Below are 19,109 nucleotides of genomic sequence, written 5' to 3'. Positions count from 1 at the left end.
CGCCTGTGCTGTCAGATATATTCTTGGAAACCTGAGCTTTTTCAAGTTCAGGACATTTAAAAGTAATATTGTTGGAACAGTGACAAAATCAGTCAGATTAAGTGACGGGCACAGACTGTTAGATGATAATACAGGCTACGAGATGAAAGACAGCTTCGTCTTTTGTAATCTGTCAGGGAGGAAACTGGGGAGAACCACGAATGGCTTTAGGAATATATGAGGCATCATCCTAACTGCCTGCTAGTTTGCCTAGGAAGGAACAGATGTATATTGATTTTTTTTCCCCCCATGTCACTGGAATTGTCATTTTACAGTCCTGTTGCAAAGGCAGCATTACACATGGCATTAAAATATTTCTTTACTTCTAAAATAGTTTGAGGAACTCTGATTTTTTTATCAGTGTTAACGCTCTGTGATGCTCTGTACCGTATAGGAGTTTTGCATCTCCTTGAAATCCAGTGAAATACATATGAAGTGTTTTTATTATTCAGCGTGAACATTATTCAGTGTTTCCTCTCTGATGGTAGCTGTGATTAATAGCTGTCACTTCCTGAATTCTGTTTGCATGACAGAGTGTCTCGTGACCTTTCTTTGAAGGAAATGGTCTGTAGACAATGCAATATGAAAGTGTCAGAAAGCAATAAGTCAGAAACACAAAAGCACAAACAGAAAACTAATTAGAAAGCACTCAAAGAATGCATAAATCTGCCAGAGCCGCACAGACCTTTACATTTGTAATTCTCCAACCACAAAATGTTTACACATTTTATTTTCCATTTATATTTCAATTTGCATCAGATTGCACACATTGTAGGCATACAGTCATAGTATTTCTTTTTCATTTACATCTACGCTACAAAAACTCCAATGTCTACAGCCACGATGGCTGCTTTATGAAGTTGTGCATATACTTTGAACAGAAGTAAATATAGCAGTATAGATACATAGATATCTTCACAGTGGGAAAGGTATGACTTACCTGTAATCAGGATCATTTAATACCATAAAAAGTAGCTGTAAATCCAGATGACATGTGAGAAAAGTATTTAATTATATTATTTTACAGTTACTTTGCCATTGATTACTTGATAATGTTTCATTGCATCTTTAAATTATGGAAACTAAATCTTAAACAAGGAACGCAGTCTAAGTGCAGGTATTTATGTCAGTGCTTTGTCAGGGTAATCTGATTTGACCAAATATCACATGACCAGTACTTTATACTGCATGCCAAGGTGAGGACGTCAGTATGTTTGTTTTTGTTTTGTTCACCTTTTTCACATGTCCAGATAAGATTTTAAGCAAACATCAGAAAAGCAAACCTTTTTTCTTTCCAGACATCTGGCTCGCAGACTTTTAAAGCGTACCAATCCTCCTCTGTGGAGGTAATTAAAAATGAGATGAAATAAAATCCACTTCTTCATGCAACTAGGAGAAAATCAATATTCACCACAGATGATTTGCTGGGTTTTGGAAATTTGCCTAAATTAACAGCAAAACAGAATCCTTAAATGAAGTCAAACTGAAGTCTACTGAAGTCTAAAGTGACAAGAAATGCTTTCTTTGTTCCTAACTCGCTGCAAAAGCTGTTCGCATTTCTGCATTAATAATACAGGGCCCTGGTCTTATTGCTCACCTTTTATCCTCGCAGCATGATGTGGGCGGACTGATCAAATCGATAAACGCTGCGAGTGTTCATCTCCAGGGGGCTCAGCTACTGATTGTGTTTGCGTTTTTCCAGATGGTCACTAAACGGAACACTCATTGATCTTGGGAATGACTACCGGCGTCACATGTCTGGGGGCAGCCTGATCATTAGCAACCTGGACAAGGACCAAGACACCGGGGTGTACCAGTGCACAGCTTTCAACACGTGGGGGTCCATACTCAGCCGCAGAGCCAGCCTTCAATTTGCATGTAAGTGATCCTACAATTGCTAACACATTCCTGGCATGGTTCTGACACACTTATGACATTCTAGCATCTCTTTGTATCTGCTGTCTGACAGCCTGACATGAGGGTAATATGCTTGCAGCCCAGGCCTTCCTTCTTTTTTTTTCATTTACTATTACGATTTCTCATTTAGATTGCCTGGGAATAGATTTTCAAGAGGGGAAATGGTAATCGAATGAAATGTCAGATACAACAAACACAGTGGGTGAGGAAGCTTCTGACTGCTTCTGAACTCCATTGATTCTCATTAGCGGTTCCAGCTCTGACAGCATCTATGCTCCATCCAAACTGCCTCATATTTCACCAAGTGCAAGCCTCTGTGATACAGACTTTAAAGCGGACAAACACAACTAACGCTTAAGAGGTCTTTGTGTCTATGCAATCACCAGCTACTTCTTTATGTGTAATATGCGCAGAAGACTGTAAGTGGATCAGACAGTAGCAGGACTGCTGCTATAGCAGCCTGCGAAGACAAAAGGGGCTGAGAAGTGATGCTGTTGGTTGTGGTCCCACCTTCCAGACAGGCAGTGTAGAGGCACCTCTCCTCTCTTGATCAGGCCTCCTGACTATTGATCATGTCCCAAGGATAGAGAGCCTTTCACTTCCTCTCAGGAGATGGACTGCCATTATCCCTACAGCTCAGTAATGAATCTCACTCGTGGGGACTGGGTGAAGAGGAGAACTGCTTGACATTTATTGTCTTGCCTAATGCACAGTGAGGGAGGTCTAGAAGATCAGCAAGGCTGATATTCAGTTTTTCCATGTAATGAGGCTACTGCCCTAAGATAGAAATGTCGTGCTTTCTTTTGCTTTGCTTAGCCTTCACAATTCAGCTGCAACCACTGTAAGCATATCCTCCCACAGCTCATTTTTACAATGTAAAAAAATGTTCCAAATTAATTTAAAATACTGTGATTTAAAAAGTCTGCTTTCATACAACCAAGGTCAAACTCATTTATGAGATCTGGGAATTCAGAAAAAAAAGGCCACTTATATGATCACACAGGTCTCAAACCCAGTGGTTTGAATTACCATTGTCTCTTTATATCTGTATTTCATGAATTACATATTAGCAGAAGGGGATCTGCAGCAGTTATTTTCCTGTTTCAGTCTTTGGAAGAGCTGTGGCTTAAAAAATAATACAAGCTCCTTACGTTTGATGATAGGATAGATTTTATTTTTCTGCAGAGTTGATTTTTTACGCATTACATACATTCACAGGGGCTAAGAAAGAGTCACGCTGTGAAAATTGGCATACAAGACTCACTGACCATTGCTTGATTCTCTCCTGACAGTCAGAATGTGACACAGCTGTTCCTATTATTTAAACAGTCAGAATAAACTGCTGGCTTCTTTACAACTTGTCACATTGTCATGTTTCTTTCCTTGTCAGACGTTTTTTAAAGCAATGCTGGTGCAGACAGAGATAGAAATTGTGTCACTGGGTACAATTTTACCAGAAGCTTTGGAAAAATAGTACGTCATATGCTTAGAGACCAGTGCTGTAGTGCCTGAGTAGCAGGTAAAGGAGCTTACTCAAGAGCTCAGTAGGACACAATATATAACAGGGAATGTCTCTATGGCGCCGCCGTTGCCCAGACCAATCATCGTCGAGCTGTAATGGTCACTCTGTAATCTCTAGGCAAGCCATTCTCGTATGGCAAAGACTGATTCTGCTTACAAAGGAATCACTGAAGCTACAGTGAGTTTGGCCTTTAGCTTTCAGAGTTACAGTGTGTGGTCAGTTCACTCCAGTGAAGCCCATTATTCTTTTTCCCAGCAAAGAAAGAAGCACATCCCCTCCAGCACCGAGTCCAGCTTCATCTTCACCCGTCTCTGTGCAGTTTTTTAAGAAGAGGCGCCATCTGTTTCTCTTTCACTAAGTAATTATTAGTAAACCTCTGATTCACCTTCCCCTGCTTCTAAAGGTCCTGCCATTATTATTATAAACAGCTGTTGCCAGGCTTGTTGAGCAGTTGCATCCATAAATGTCTGAACCTTGCCACAATTTTTGTTCTTTTTGTTTAGTGGTTACAGTTGCACTTTCCAATATGTGCATATTTTCAGGTGTCTAATGTAGTTGTAGTTGATGCTCATTTGTAATACTTTGCTACTGGTAAGAGGCAGGGTACGTGCCTCTCACCAGTAGCTAAGGAAGAATGAATTTCTGATTAATGCTTTTCACTTTTTTCACACATCTTCAGATGCTACTTTGTGGGTCTAACTTAAAATTTCATCTTCAGCAAGTGATAAGCAACTCAATAAGACTGGGGACAGGTGATTGGCTCAGACATTGCATAACTGCACTTATTTGGCTTCAGACACTCCTGAGTTGGTTTTGAGTCTCTAAATATTTTGCTGCATTTATGTGAATCTGAGCCGTAAGAGCAGAACTGTTCACTTCAGAATGAATCCAGCTGCTTCTGTCTTCTGTCAGTGAGAACAGTGTCTTTGCATCACACTGCCCTCGCTGTGTTTTACACAGGATGTTGTGTGCTCGGGATGGTCTTCACAGTTTTTACCTACCTTATTTTGATAAAGGCTGATCTTAGTTTCAGCTGATTTGGTAAGATCCAATCAGGCCTTTCTATTTTTGAGACCGATCAGTATTTTACTCATCACTTTTGTGTTTTCTCTCACAAAGTCTTGGTTTTATGATTGAATTGGAAGAGAAACACCAACCTCCTGAGCTGAATAGTGAAGGGGCTTTTCGCCATGGAAAGGATCCTGCGGTTGTTTTCAGCAGACATCCAGGCCTTTTTATGTTGATGAACTCATTCTTTTCTCTCGGAATGTCCCAAACTGTTAATTTGGCCTCCCCCTAATGTTCCCACTATCTCTCTGATGTATTCACTTTGTTTGTAAAGCCTGAGGATGGTCCTTTTTTTTCCAATTGCATGCTCCTTTGACCACATGCGGTTTCACAGAAAAAGCTTCCAAATGTAATTGCCACATTCGGAATCAGCTCTAGTCCTTTTACCTGCTTAATTTGTGAAGAAATAATCCAGAAATTGGCCACAACTGTGGGAAAAAAAAATCCATGCGTTTGTTGAATTAAACAGTCTAGGTCCGTATTCATTATATAAATGTTTTAGTGCACATCTACCAAAGATTTGATCAGTACGTACCACTGTACGTTTCTTGCTCCAACACGGTTCCTGAGAATCCTAAATGTCATTTGAAGATCGACTCTCTTATTGACATTTCTTCTAAAGACAACCTAGTGAGATCAGGATGCCTCTGTCTGTATTTCAAGTCAGCCATCTCCTCCTGTGGCCTTCTAAGTGTCCTGCCGTGACTTGGCTCTGTTTGATTTCACTGCGGTCATCAGAGAGCCGCTCATTAATCTTACCAACACTCTGTCCCACTTCTCTCCATAATCTTCCTTCTCCTAATTTCCCTTATCGGTCACACTGACTTTCTTTTGTTTGTGTTTGGAAGGCTTACTCCAGGCTGTTAGCCAGAGGGTGCAGACAGAGTACAGAGCGGACTGCAGCAGCTTCCCTCCATCAGTCATGAAGCCAGGGGTGGTTTATCATCCCAGGTTTAGTTTTTGTCTGCCAGCAACTGCTCATTCATTTGCAAGGGGATAGATTGTGCTGAGAGTATTGATGGGGAAGCTAATGCTTTTAAGTGCAAGATTACACCACATTTAATAATGATGTTACTTATTGCTGCTGGCACTGCAAACTGTCATTTGTCATGCGCGCTCACCAGTGTTTGTTCAGTCTGTGCACAGTATTTTCTTCTTTCCCCTGCTCGTTTTATCTTATTTCAGCCTAATCTCTTCCTAAAGTGCAGCGTTGCAGGGTAAACGTCACAGAGTCAGGTCCGTCTATTTCATCAGCACACCAGATGCCTTTGAAAGTATTGGAGGCTGTCATGAGGTGTCCCAGGGCAATCAATGATGCCCTATAAAGTCCCAATCTTCAAAATGTAGCATCAAAAACATGGCTCAGTGATTCTGTGAAGGGAGTTTGGGGAGAATTATGCCCCCCGTTTTCAAAACTATCTCTTTAAAAGTAACCCTCATGGATATAGAAAATCTTTGAATCACACTTTTTGGTCAATCTGACTGTCAGTCGTATTCTTTTAAACCGCCACCCACTTCTGTTTCAATGTTTTCTGTCTCATCAGACCTGGATAACTTCAAAACTCAATCAGTGAGGAGTGCTGTCAATGTGCGTGAAGGCCAAGGAGTGGTTCTTTTATGTGGACCACCGCCACATTCTGGAGGTAAGTTTGCTATGTTGTTGTTATTTAAACACAGCTCATAAGAATTACCTCCACTGAGTGCAAACTGCAAACATTGATGAATAATTACTGCCTTTTCTTAAACGTAATCCAGTTTTACACCCATTAATGTGTGCACATGCTCTTAGTAATCATCTTAATGTTGTTTATTGAGAACACCTATAAGCCATCCGCACTTGGGTGCTTTTCTTTCCACTTCATTCAGATTCTTTTTTTTAATTAAAGCCATGTTTCTCAAATTAGAAAGATATTTATTTACTTTCATTGAGAGTTAAATTAGGAAATAAATATACTTTTTCTTGCTTGTGTGAGGCTAAAGCCAGCAATTAGCTAGCCTAGCTTCAAACAAAGCTGGAAACAGGAAAGAAATTAGCTTGGTGATGGCTAAAAATGACAATATTTGGGCCACGGCACCTCTGAAGCAGCTCATTACCACAGTATAATGATTTGCTTAGTCTGTATAAAATGTTGTGGTTATAAAGGAGGTAGGGTGCCAGAATGATAACCTTCATAAAACCACAATTTCTCTTTTTTTTTTTTTTTGCACTTGAGCTTTACAGAAATAAATATGCTAATTAGCGAGCTTCAGAGGAGCTAAGAGGTGTTTGCTTTGTTTTGTTTTCGCACAGAGCCAGGCTTCTGTCTTCACACTATTTACAGTATTTAGGCTAAAATAACGAACATAGCACTGTTGGCTGTTAGCCTTATATTCAAGCACCTCCACACATTCAAGAAAAAAGATGCTTTAATTGTTCAAGTGAGAGTCTAAAATTGCATTTGATAAAGCAGAGGCTACAAATAGACGAGATAAAGACACGGGCTGCTCAGCCCGACTGCTCTGAGTGTCTGCGGAAAACTAAAAAAAAACAAAACACAATGGCTGCTGCCTAGCTTGTCACCCTCTTGATACAATAGCTTGCACAGTGGAACAACCAATTTCCTTCACAAGCGAGCAGTTTGTAGCACAGCATTGTACAGCTGGTCTTTGGGATAATGGGTCAAAGTACTCTGTGAAATACAGTTTGACAGCTTTTCTCTTTGACACAGGTTTATATGCAGTTGGCTGTTGTAACCGTATCACAGCTGTGTTTTCCTGCATTTTCCGAAGTGAATGAAAGTAAAGCTGCGCAAGGCTGTTGTCCCTGTTTTTCTTCCTTACCTCTTTCCCCTTTTGCTCTCTTCCTGGCTCCCTCTCTCGCTGCTGTCCCCTCTCTCCACCCTCTTTTCCTTTTTAAAATTTGAAAGCGATGATGTGCCACATAACCTTGAACTTTATCTGATGCCTACAGTAAGAGGCATTCCCTTTAGTTTTCATTACACTTCATTGGCTTTGAATTCTGCACAAGCTTTTTCCTCCCCCTCCGTATGCATTATCCCAACACCCATTTATGAAAAATTAAATACAGTACCATTGCAAGCAGATGTTATTGTACTCCACCTTAGACATTTGTTTACTCCAAGGGCTTTTTTTTGGCACTTTTATCTTCCATGTACTGTAAAACCACTTGTGTTGTATTTTCTTTGTCGCTTAACAAAGAATTGCTTGGCAAAATGATATTACTGCCCGTTATAGACACATAGTTCAGCTCCAGGTTATGCTGACTATGCTGCCGCTTTTGCCTAATCAGAGGCAGCTTTGTATCTGCATCGCTGCACCCAGCTCGGACGCTCAATCCCATCTATGGGCTCCCCCCTCAGGGCGATTGACAGTCATTGTGTACACCTTTTGACTCTGAGCCCACTACCTTTGAAGTGGCTGATTACACAGAGCATCTCCTAACTCTTGAAAGTCTTTGCAGTGTTTTCTTTGAGAAAATGCCACAGTAATTCATCACAGAAAGTCTCTCCTTTCTTATGGTAGACCTACCATTTGAAAAGGGGCATGACAACATATATTTGTGCCAATCCATCCATCCCTCAATCCAACCATTGACTTGCCTGTGCCACCCCTGAACTAAGGCGCTCAGGGACCCAGGGAATGGAGGCCATGTGCCAGGGGAGGGTCACTGACGCGCTGTAATCCATTTTGTTTCGCTCCCTTTCCTTAGCTCTCCTTTTTTTTTTCTGCACTGATAGCTGCTACAGTCACCCAGTCTTGGTATCTCCTCCCAAGGAAACTGAGATAAGTGAAGGAAAATGACATGATACGCTCACATTTTAAGGCCGTAGCCGAGTTCTTTTGATACAGCTGTTCCAGCGGGGGCCAATGCGACTAACACGTGTGAAATCAGCCGAGGTGTGAAAGTGGACCGCTGCTGCATAGTTCAACTGTCTTCCTTTCTCTTCTAGAGCTGACATTTGCGTGGATCTTCAATGAATACCCTCACTTTGTCCAACAAGACAGTCGGAGATTCATCTCTCAAGAGACAGGAAGCCTGTACATCGCCAAAGTGGAGCGCTCAGATGTGGGCAACTACACCTGTGTGGTTAACAACACTGTCACAAGGGAGAAGATCCTCAGCTCTCCCACACCACTGGTCCTCAGAAGCGATGGTAAACACTAAAATCAGGCTTTCATCTTTATGCTCATATGCCATGCAGCTTTAATCTGTTGTCAGACTTCTCTGCCTGTAGGCTGCATTCCCGGATTCATCATGATTTCAGCTCGTTAAGATCTAGGTTATAATTTAAGTTCCACATTTTAATTTCATTATAAAAGCAGGTAATTGATCGTACTCCAGCAAGGTGGTAGGACCTGCTTCGCACTCAACAGATAATAGCTGGGTTGTGAAAAGTCCATTTGGCTGGTGTTTATCCTCCTCCAGCTGAAGAATGTGGAACATTTATGAATTATTAATGCTATTAATATTTGTTTACAAGCTTTGATGACATAAAATGAGAAAGCTGTGACTGTCAAACAATTACAAGTGCATTATTACAAACAAGAAAAATCGAAAGGACAGCAAACGGGATTATTACCAGCCTAAAACTGAGCCGTAAGACAGCAACAGATGAGTTGTTAACCATTAGTAAAGACACGAATTCCAAAGCTTGTCTTTTTACAATGTGGCACAGAGTTACATAAAAGCCACTAATTTCATTTTGTATTCCAGCTGCAGCACAAAGCTTTTATGAGCTGGCTTCTTAGGTTGTGTTATTATCAAAATGCCACAAATATATTCTAAGTACAGAGGAAGATGCAGTTGCGTATTTTGCATGTTTTCCTGAGAGTGTGTCAGCTTTATCACAGTCTTTTCTGACTTTTAATCTGAAAACATGAAGAGGACCCCAAATCAGCTTTTACTTAGAGACTGCCAGGTTGTGATTGCTAATAATAAAGGGCAGGCTACTCTCTCTGCAAGGAAGTCACTGACCTGTCCCGGTGATGTGAATGTAAATAAACTCCTGAATGAAGTCACATAGCCAAATGTTATCAATCTCTGCTAAATAAGTCCTTTTATAGCCCCCCTCTTAATCCCCCCCCCTCCCCCCTCTTTTACAATGCCTTCACTGGTCACTTTGTATTCATATGCATAACTTTTGCATTAGCTGCCCCGCTGTGTTATTGCTCTCTCTCTGCCTGATTCACGGTGCGTGTGAGTCTGCTGTTAATCACTGATGTAAAAAGCTTGTCATCTATTGTCTCCCTTTTGTAGGAGTAATGGGTGAATATGAACCCAAAATAGAAGTCCATTTTCCCGATTCAGTTCCAGCAGCGAAAGAATCAGCGGTGAAACTGGAATGCTTCGCTTTGGGAAAGTAAGTCACTGTATGCCTGGGACACAAACGGTACACACATTCATGCATGAATTACAGCTACTCAAGACGATTTAAGAATGCACAAGCGTTAGCATTACTCATCCTCAGATTCATCAATCCATACGTATGAACGTATGAAAAAGACAAGGGAGCAGAAGTAAGAGTTCTTTTAAGAGCATCCGACAGCTTGGCAATCACGGATTGATTTGCAGGGAACGAGAATTCACAAAGCTTTTACTTTTTCTAACAACTACTTTTCCTTCTGTCCTTAATCACACTTTGATCAGAGCGAGTGACAGTTACAATCCTGGGAACTTCTTGTTTCTCTTTTACAGCCCCGTCCCAGAAATAAGCTGGAGGAGAACGAGCGGCGTCCCTTTCCCCAGCAAAGTCAAAATGAAGAATTCAAATGCCGTCCTGGAAATCCCTAATTTCCAGCAGGAGGATGCGGGGACGTACGAGTGCATGGCGGAGAATCGCAGAGGCAAAAATGCTGCACGGGGCCGTATTTCATTCCACGGTAAGTGAGCCGTTTCAAATCGAATGACAGTGAGGTGGAGGGACAAATGGAACATATATATCCACAGTTGTCCAGAAAACATGCAGATGGCCAGCAGCTTGAATCCCATTTGCTCGACATAAAACCTTTTTCTGCGGACGTTTGAGGCTTAATGTTGTTGAAATTTCAGAACAAGCTAAGGGTAGAAATGACAAATGGCTATTATTCCAGGGGCTTTAAATTCATTTCCAGTTAATATTCAGATCTGTTTACCATCCCGTGTTTCTCATTATGCTGGTAATCCACTTGTAAAGTTTAAAATTTGATTTAAATTTACGCTTTAATGCCAGGCTGCTTTTATGGTTGTATGATTCCTGATGCAATTCTTTACTAATCCAGTGCTTCTATAATTAAAACGCATGTTTGAATAGGTAACCTTTTCATTTATTCCAAGCTAAACCTCACTGGCTCCAGACGATGGCGGACACAGCTCTTTCCATAGAGGGAAACCTCTTCTGGGAATGTAAGGCCAATGGAAAGCCTAAACCATCCTACAGCTGGCTGAAGAATGGGGAGCAAGTGATGGCTGATGTATGGAGATATGTTACATTTCTTTCCTTTCTGGCTAAAATTTCTTAGTTTCTAAATAGTTTCCAATTAATAACAAAAAATTGAGCTGGTCTGTACCAGAAATTGTAAATGCAATAATGTTAATATGCTGTGTGTATATAAGTAATGTATGCTAATGGGTACGTTAGCTAATGTATGCTAATGCAGACGTTAGCTATTCTAAAGCCAGACTATGCTTTAGAAAGCATCGATCCCCTCCCCACGCAGCACCGAGACAACTTTATCTGTTAAAAATGATGTGATCTGTCATCATCATCATGATCATCCTGAAAGGTCATGAAATATAAGTTATGTTAACAATTTTTCTGTTCGGTGTGTTTAAGAAGCAGATAAATAGTTTTCACCACTGCACTTCCTCATCTATGTCAAGCTTACCATATGCAGGTGCCAGGTCTCTCTTGGAAATGATATTTTTAATCTCAATGAGATTTTTTACCTGGATAAATAAAGGATTAATAAAATGCAGAGTTGCAGTAATTGCTGTTGTGCCTTTGGATATAATAGGCTGGCCTTGCGATGGATATGCAGGACTCTTTCTCTTTCCTCCACAGGGCCGTGGACAAATTGAAAACGGGGCCCTTTCTATATCTTCGTTAAACCGTTCCGATTCTGGGATGTATCAGTGTGTGGCTGAAAACAAACATGGAATTATTTATTCCAGTGCCCAGCTAATGGTGTTAGGTAAGATCGCCTCCCTCCTCCTGCTTTTATCCTGCTTATCTGTCTATGCGTTTGATCATCTCCTAAGATAAAAACCAGCAGCCTGCTATAACGTACCTCTGCAATCAGTCTGTGCACGCATTTGATGTCACCATGGGCTTTGCCAGCAAAAATGTGAATCTGATAGAGTGTCTCGTTTTACTTTCAGTCATTTCACGTATTGATTTGGATACTACAAATGCATTGTTTTGTGGCATTGTGCATGCCTTCTCATGTAGACAGGGTATTGATTTATTTGCAAAGCTTTGATGACTTCCATCTGACTGGCTCAATAAGAAATTCAACTCTCTTGATACATGTGATGACACTTGAGTGTCCTAACAATGGCTAACAAAAAACTGATGAGTGCAGACAATAGTTTATGACATGCTTGAGGTGAATGGTGTATTCAAGGATGTGCAGCTGAAGGGTGGGATGACTATGGCGAGCTTTGAGACCAGTAGGCTTTTGTGCTGAGATTTCAGGCTGCTTTCTCTGAAAGCTGAAGGAGAGTTTATCTCAGTACAGCACGGTTGATCTGCAAAGGTTCAGGTTGCCCATATATATATTTTTTAATCTCACACCTTTCTCTGTTCCCCTACATGCAGCTTCACCTCCTACTTTCTCCAAAAGTCCGCTAAGGGCCTTGCTAAAAGCTCGCTCAGGCAGCGAAGTCACTCTTGAATGCAAGCCTCAGGCCTCACCCCCAGCAATTAGCTTGTGGAAGAAAGGGAATGAAATCCTGCAGAGAACTGAAAGGTAGGATAAAAATCCAAGTGTATATTACTGGCAGCTTTCATTCGCATTCACTGCAAGCTGACTTGTTTCAATAGTGCATTTGGCATTTGCGGAGATGCATAGAAGGAAAGGCTAATGAGAAGAACGAGAGGGCACCCACCAGGAAAATTGCAGATAGCTCATATACTGCGTGCCCCCTTGTGTGCAAATAGCTCGGTGTGAAGACTGAAGATGCTAGGTGGTCATATCAACACTGTGTTAAATATTTAAGAAGATAAAAGAGTAGTAAATGGAGTTCCCGCTCATCTTGTAAACTGAGGAAGGAACTCTAAAGTAAGAATGAAGCTACTGCACCTGTAATTATCTGTTTTATCATGACAGACAAAGAGTTACAAGGGCTTGATTGATGCAATCACCAAACAGCAGAGACGAAAGCTTTGATGCAGATCGGAGAGCAGTCTCAATAGACAAGAAATAACTCAGAACACAGGCACAAAGACAATGAGCCAACATCAAGTGTCGCTTTCAGTGGTATAAAGTGGTGCTTCATTTAGTTTGGTGCCCTTCTCTGTTGGATTTTTTATTGGATAAACCGGAACGTTTCACAATAAAGAAGCATTTAAAGGTAGAGAATTCCAAAAGCATGTCACGTTTCAGGCTTTTTGTCATCTCGATAGGCAAAAGAATCAAAAAGCTCAGATAGTTTCTAAAACCTCCTGTAAGTTATCGTACGTACATCAAGACTTTGGAACACACGCTCACACACAACAGACAGACTGAATACAAACTCAATACAAAGTCAAACGCAGGCATCCCAGTACAGGAAAGAAATGCCGTTTGAATCGCTCCCATGCTGCCTATTGAAGAGGAGGTCTGAAAAAGAACAATACGAGCAAGGCGTCTTGTCAAAACAGCACAGAGCCTCTTTAGTCGGCTCCAGATGGGAAGCTGCATCTATAGCGGCGGAAAATTGGTAGAATTCCCAAGCTGACTGACATTTAGCATATGTGAAGCCCACGTACTCTTTCAAGACTGGATGTATGCAGACACTGGAAGGGAAATGTTTACTCACATATGCAGTCACGCTGTAAATTGGAGCAGTGTTTAGAAAATGAATTTTGCACACATTTTCTCACTGAATACCACATCAGTTGAAAAATTGTTACAACCATCTGATTTCTATATAAGCTTATGTTTAGCTCATGCCTTGATTTATACATGTTTGGAGATAGACATCTTCTAAATAACTACAGATTTCTAATGACCCAGCTAGTGGAAATAATATAATAAAACTGTTTAAAGTGGGGGGCTTTGCATGTTATTTTTTTAATATCTAGCCAGTCGGTGACCTTTCAGCATGATAGGGGTTTCACACTGACCTCATCGATTTAAAGTCTTTAAATCTGAGTTATTTGACAAATCTTTGAGAATTTTATTATATACATGGCGATAGATGGAAACGTCATTACTATATACAAATCCAAAACAGAGCTGAACACTGTAGTCCTACTTTACAATCGCTATCTTACCAAATACAGTAAAAAGCCGCTCTCTTCTCAGGATTGCTTTGCTTCCAGATGGAACATTAAAGATTGCCAATGTAACCAAACGGGATGCAGCTAGCTACACGTGTATCGCTAAGAATCGGTTTGGGACGGCAAGCACAACAGGAAGACTGATTGTCACTGGTAAGTCTGGCCTAAAAGTCGAATCGCTCTCAGTTAATTAACCTTTTCACTGTCTGCTCCATCCCTTCTTTGTCATCACACCTGACACGCTTCCCATTCAAGAACTTTGATTTGCCTCTCAAGGCTTGTGCTAATTTTTGCAAAAAATGGGTTCTTGATTTCAAAGAGAAGAAAAGAAACCAAAAAAACCCCGTAAAAAAACAGCATTTCATTCATTCCTGTTAAAGATTTTAACTCGGAAAATTAACTCTCGGTTTTTAAATGGAATAAAGGAACAAGACAAACTCTGAAACCTTAGGAAATACAAGCTTTCTTGGTGAGAGTTAAATAAGATAAGAGGCTATTATCAGTCATATGTGTGTACACTAATAATAAAGCTCATGCTGTTTCACTTTAACAAGTGCTGAATATGATTATGGTGGTTATTGAGCATGCTGGTGGCCATGTTTAAATCGCTGCAAACATCCAAAATTAGATGACAAATACAGTTGTCCTTTACCAGCCACAACAATGCTGCATTGCAGCATTGTGCTAGGAAAGATTGAGTTACAGCAACCATCTGGACACTTGTTTGGACCAAGAACATGGCTAAAAACTTTAACTGTTGGATTTTGATGGGTCATGATCTTGCCACACACGTGTACTCAAACACATGCCATGAAGTGCTGAGCCAAAAAATCCTGTAACTGCTGGCAGAAGTTGTGACGATCAGTCTCGTCTTTCAGCTCTTCTAACTGAAATTCTATGAAATATGCACTCATTAATATTTTTAAGGCAGCAGGCATTGTCAAGATTTCTATTCAGAGAAGGACTGAATGGTGAATCAGTGAGTTTGGTAAGACCACAACAAAACCAGGCAGGGCAGAATCCAGGGCTGATGTTATCCTGTACTATGGCGAGTTTTCTGCTCTTATATGCTAAATTTGATTTGATTGTTTATGTTAAAGTAACTTCAAATAGCGTATAGTTGATAAGACTTTCCTTGAAGTATTTCCAAAATAAAAGTCAGCTTTTTCTTGTCCTTATTTTTATGTATTTGTTTCTTTCAGCTTATTGCGTGTGTTATCAAGCAAGGATATTGTAAAATTAATGGGCCTGGTAAATAGCAGCTAAAATAACAGTTAAGTAAGCAACAAATGCTTATCATTGATTTAGTTAAAGGTCATTATTTATGAGTGCAATGACATAAAACGTTCATGTAGTCCCCTATTTTTAATCTGTTGTGTGTGCAACTTTTTTTTTCTCATTACTTTCTATTCTTCTCATACGCTGACAGCTGAACCATTTAATGTCATGAAATTTAATTACTCTGACCTTTTGTCAACATATTCTGAGGCCCCCAATCCACCACAGTCACCAGTAAGAATGTGCTCCCATCTCAGTAATCCTGTTTCAAACAACTTTTTTTTTTTCGTCCAAATTGATCTAGGGAGATAAAATGTGAACCCGCAAAGTCATTAAATGTTACTAATGGACAAGCTTGGAATATAAGTGCTTATTAAAATCAGAAAAAAAGCCACATTCATGGGTAATTTAATGACTGTTGCTCGGTTTAGCTGCGAATTGGAGTGAAATGGCAGTTGCAGGGGTCATGGTGGTGTTAGAGGTTTCAGTGGCAGAGATATTATCATGCTTGTGCTGTCATCTGTTGTCTGGCCAGAGCCCACCAGAATCACCATGAGGCCTACTAACATGGAGATTATTGTTGGCGAGAGCATCGTGTTACCCTGCCAGATTGCCTCCGATCCAGCTCTGGATGTCTCTTTCTCGTGGGCATTCAACGGCCAGCTCATCGACTTCCAGCGAGACAGCGATCATTTTGAAAGAGTGGGTGGGGTGAGTCATGTCGAGCATTAAACTCAGATACTTTCTGGCTACTTTGGGATTAATTGGGACACAGTGTGTAACACGCAAGGGTATGCTCCACAGCCCGGCTGAGGGCTTCATAAACCCTAATAATACTCAAACGAAGAGATTTAGGCGAAGATTTGAAGGTTTCTCTGTGGTCAGTTGTGGACAGAATTTCAAAAAGGTAGCGATATCAGTTACAGATACCTGAATGGCGGTATCAGCTCTGTAATTGGGATCCTTACCTTTTGAATTGCCTGTGCGAGCTGCCATGTGTTACACCTCTAAAAATATATCAGTGAAATGCCATTTTAGTCTTACAGAGGGCCCTCGTTAATAAAGTCTTTATACTTTTCATCCCTTCAACTTCTAATTCCTGTACCTCAAGGGAGAACATTTTCTTATCATCTCCCTGCGCTGTAATTGAATTTGCATACCTATTTATGAATCTAGAGTCCCGAAATAATTAAGTAATGAGCTGGCTGGCATTCACCAAGGGCAGGCCTGGCACCAGTAAATGTTCATTTGAAATCCATATGCCTTGAAATATTGATAAGTGACGCCTTTTTATTATTTTTTTTGTTGAATATTTGTTCCTTTTGATGAAGGGCAAAGTTAATTGTTCAAAGCTTGTCAGTTTCAAATTGCTATGCACACTCTTTTTGCTTCACATACCGCCGCTTATCATCCGAGGTTTTAGAGTCTGATCACTGCCATTCATGTGGTAATAGTTGACATCGTATCTCAATACGCTCACGGTTTTGTGGACACAGCGCACTCGTTTCTTCATGAAAGCAAATGGCAATTACTAATGACATTGAACTGTGCATAGGCATTTAATGAGAGATAGTTTTCACAGAGTCTGTTTCCCCTGTCCAGAGAGATTACCAACCCCCTGCTCAACAGCTTCTGATGAATTAATTAACATAATTAAAGCAAATCTGCCTCATCACTTCCTTCCTGCCAAGGCAGGAAGCCCGCGACGCATCGCAAGCTCTCGGGTCGGCCAGGTGGCGGCTGACATTGGAAGGAGAATCAGGCATGGCGCTTCAAAACTGTCAGGGAAGAGGAGAGAAGATGAAAGGAAGGGTAAAAGAGAAAAAAAGAGCAAGAAAGATAGTCACTTTATCCCTTGGGCGCATAGAAGTGCCATTCGGCTCAGCTCTGCTTTGTCAGTTGCCTTAGAGAGGTGAAGATCCATGGGTGTTCATGCCCAGTCGCGGCACAGTGGAACTATGATCACTAGCCTTTGGAGGTGATGAGATCTACTGTGACTGCAGTGAGTCTTACCTGGCTCTCCCCCAGGTGACTAGTTTCTAAAGCAGCACACTCTTTTTCTCTGGCTGACATGCTTTGTGACAGGCCACTTCAAGAGGTGACTTTCAAAAGGCCCGACTCCCATCGGCAGTCCAAATGAGAGCGCAGTAATGTTGCCTGGATAAAGCGTATTAAGTCTGCTGACTTTCAATACTTTTCTTATTGCCTTTGAGCACCCATCAGAAAACCCCCAAACAATCAATCAGTTGATCCCCCCCAAAGACCCATCTGATGCCGTACAGTAGCAAGTGCGTGTCACGCTGTGCAAGAGGGCTCTAATAATCTCGCTTTACAAGATGATTGAATGACGCAGACATGCTGAAGTGTAGCATGATAGCTTTTAGGTTAGGTTGTTTCATTGCGATGTGATGAATGCTCGGCTAATTGGAATGCACTGAAAGAATATTTAAGCGAGCTATGAAGAGCTAAATCAGCTGCACAGTTTAGATTCGCCGCGTACGACTGATGAGTAATTTTGTGCCGCGTTTTCCCACATGAATTTTAAAATGAACAAATACTTTCACGGATGCTGGAAAAAAAACTATTCTGATCGCTAACATATTCTGTCAGTACAGAGAAATGAGCTATGCACCGTACTTGCTAGCTGTTTTTAGGAGAGGTGTCTTTGTAGTCGAAAGCACTAGAAGATGTTAGGAATAAAGAATGATTTTCATTCTTTTTGAAAACAAAGAAAAATGCAGAATTACAACCTCATTTTTAAGGTAATTCTGCTTTATGTAGCCACACACAGTAACTCCCCTTTTCCAGATAAGAAAATTAACATTTGCTGCTGTGTTTCGCTGCATGTTCCTCACGGCCATCACATGCATGCAGCCCATGTAAAATAATATTTACTCTTTACACTGGGAGTTAGACTCATATCTTGCTTGAGCTTGTGTAATTAGAGAATAATTAGGATTGCTTTGCCAATTAGCTCGACTGTGTTTGTTTTGTGTGTCCTGTGTGTAGCGGGTAGTTGTTTACAGGGGGTTTGGAGGCCGGTTGGTTAGATAGTGCCTGAAGGACGGCCAATAGGGTTATTTGCTCTGAGTACATCTGCCATGTCAGTTGTTTGTGTTTGAAAGATGCAAAAATCAGCGGCCCGGAGTCGCTGTGATTGTATTGGATGTTATGAAATGTAAAAGCATCCCAGAGCCACAGGCTGGAAGATTAATTAACGCTACATCTCTTACTTAACCTTATTTCTCTCTTTCAGAGCATATCAGGGGATCTGATGATTCGTAACATCCAGCTGAACCACGGTGGGAAATATGTCTGTGTTATTGACACTGATGTGGAAAACCTGTCCACCTCTGCCATTTTGGTCGTCAAAGGTAAGAGAAGGGCCAGATTTCGGTTGCTTTTGTGTGAGCGCCGTAGCACGGCTACCACAGAGCGTGTGTAAAAGTATTCAAAGCAAAAAAAGTTTGACAGAAGGGTGCGAAACGTCCCCGAGGCTCTCGCTAAAGATGCACGATGGGGAAGCAAAAATGTCTGTCTCAGTCTGTAACGTCAGCTCCTGTTTACAATATATACTGCACTTGTTACTGAAATGCAGTAATGGTGTACACGCTCGCTCTGAGGTAGCTGAAGTAGCTTTGTTGATATGTGCCTGGTGTATCTGGCTCCGTGTACAAGCATATCTCTGGTGATTTACATTGGTATTCCTGCCCTAAACAAACTCTAATAGCTGTCCCAGGTGCTTTGAGAAGGCAATGTTTATCACAGAAAATGACTGTAATTGGCTCATTTACACACCAGCAAAATATCATGGAAAGCATTTG

General features: G+C 41.0%; 1 protein-coding gene across 1 annotated transcript in view; it reads left to right on the top strand.

Moving 5' to 3' along the window:
- LOC113022950 (contactin-3-like) overlaps positions 1-19,109 on the top strand; it is a 67,341-nt gene that overhangs the window by 29,828 nt on the left and 18,404 nt on the right. Inside the window, exons 4-14 of the mRNA XM_026168919.1 lie at positions 1,742-1,917; positions 6,091-6,189; positions 8,497-8,700; positions 9,804-9,906; positions 10,242-10,426; positions 10,860-10,996; positions 11,587-11,716; positions 12,343-12,493; positions 14,033-14,160; positions 15,821-15,996; positions 18,542-18,659. Of these exons, the coding sequence (XP_026024704.1) occupies positions 1,742-1,917; positions 6,091-6,189; positions 8,497-8,700; positions 9,804-9,906; positions 10,242-10,426; positions 10,860-10,996; positions 11,587-11,716; positions 12,343-12,493; positions 14,033-14,160; positions 15,821-15,996; positions 18,542-18,659 (1,607 nt within the window). The remainder of the gene's footprint in view (positions 1-1,741; positions 1,918-6,090; positions 6,190-8,496; positions 8,701-9,803; positions 9,907-10,241; positions 10,427-10,859; positions 10,997-11,586; positions 11,717-12,342; positions 12,494-14,032; positions 14,161-15,820; positions 15,997-18,541; positions 18,660-19,109) is intronic.

Source organism: Astatotilapia calliptera, chromosome 5, assembly GCF_900246225.1.
Source record: "Astatotilapia calliptera chromosome 5, fAstCal1.2, whole genome shotgun sequence".
NCBI lineage: Eukaryota > Metazoa > Chordata > Actinopteri > Cichliformes > Cichlidae > Astatotilapia > Astatotilapia calliptera.
The sequence above is the reverse complement of the archived record's forward strand: the minus strand, read 5'-3'. Positions and strand labels throughout refer to the sequence as shown.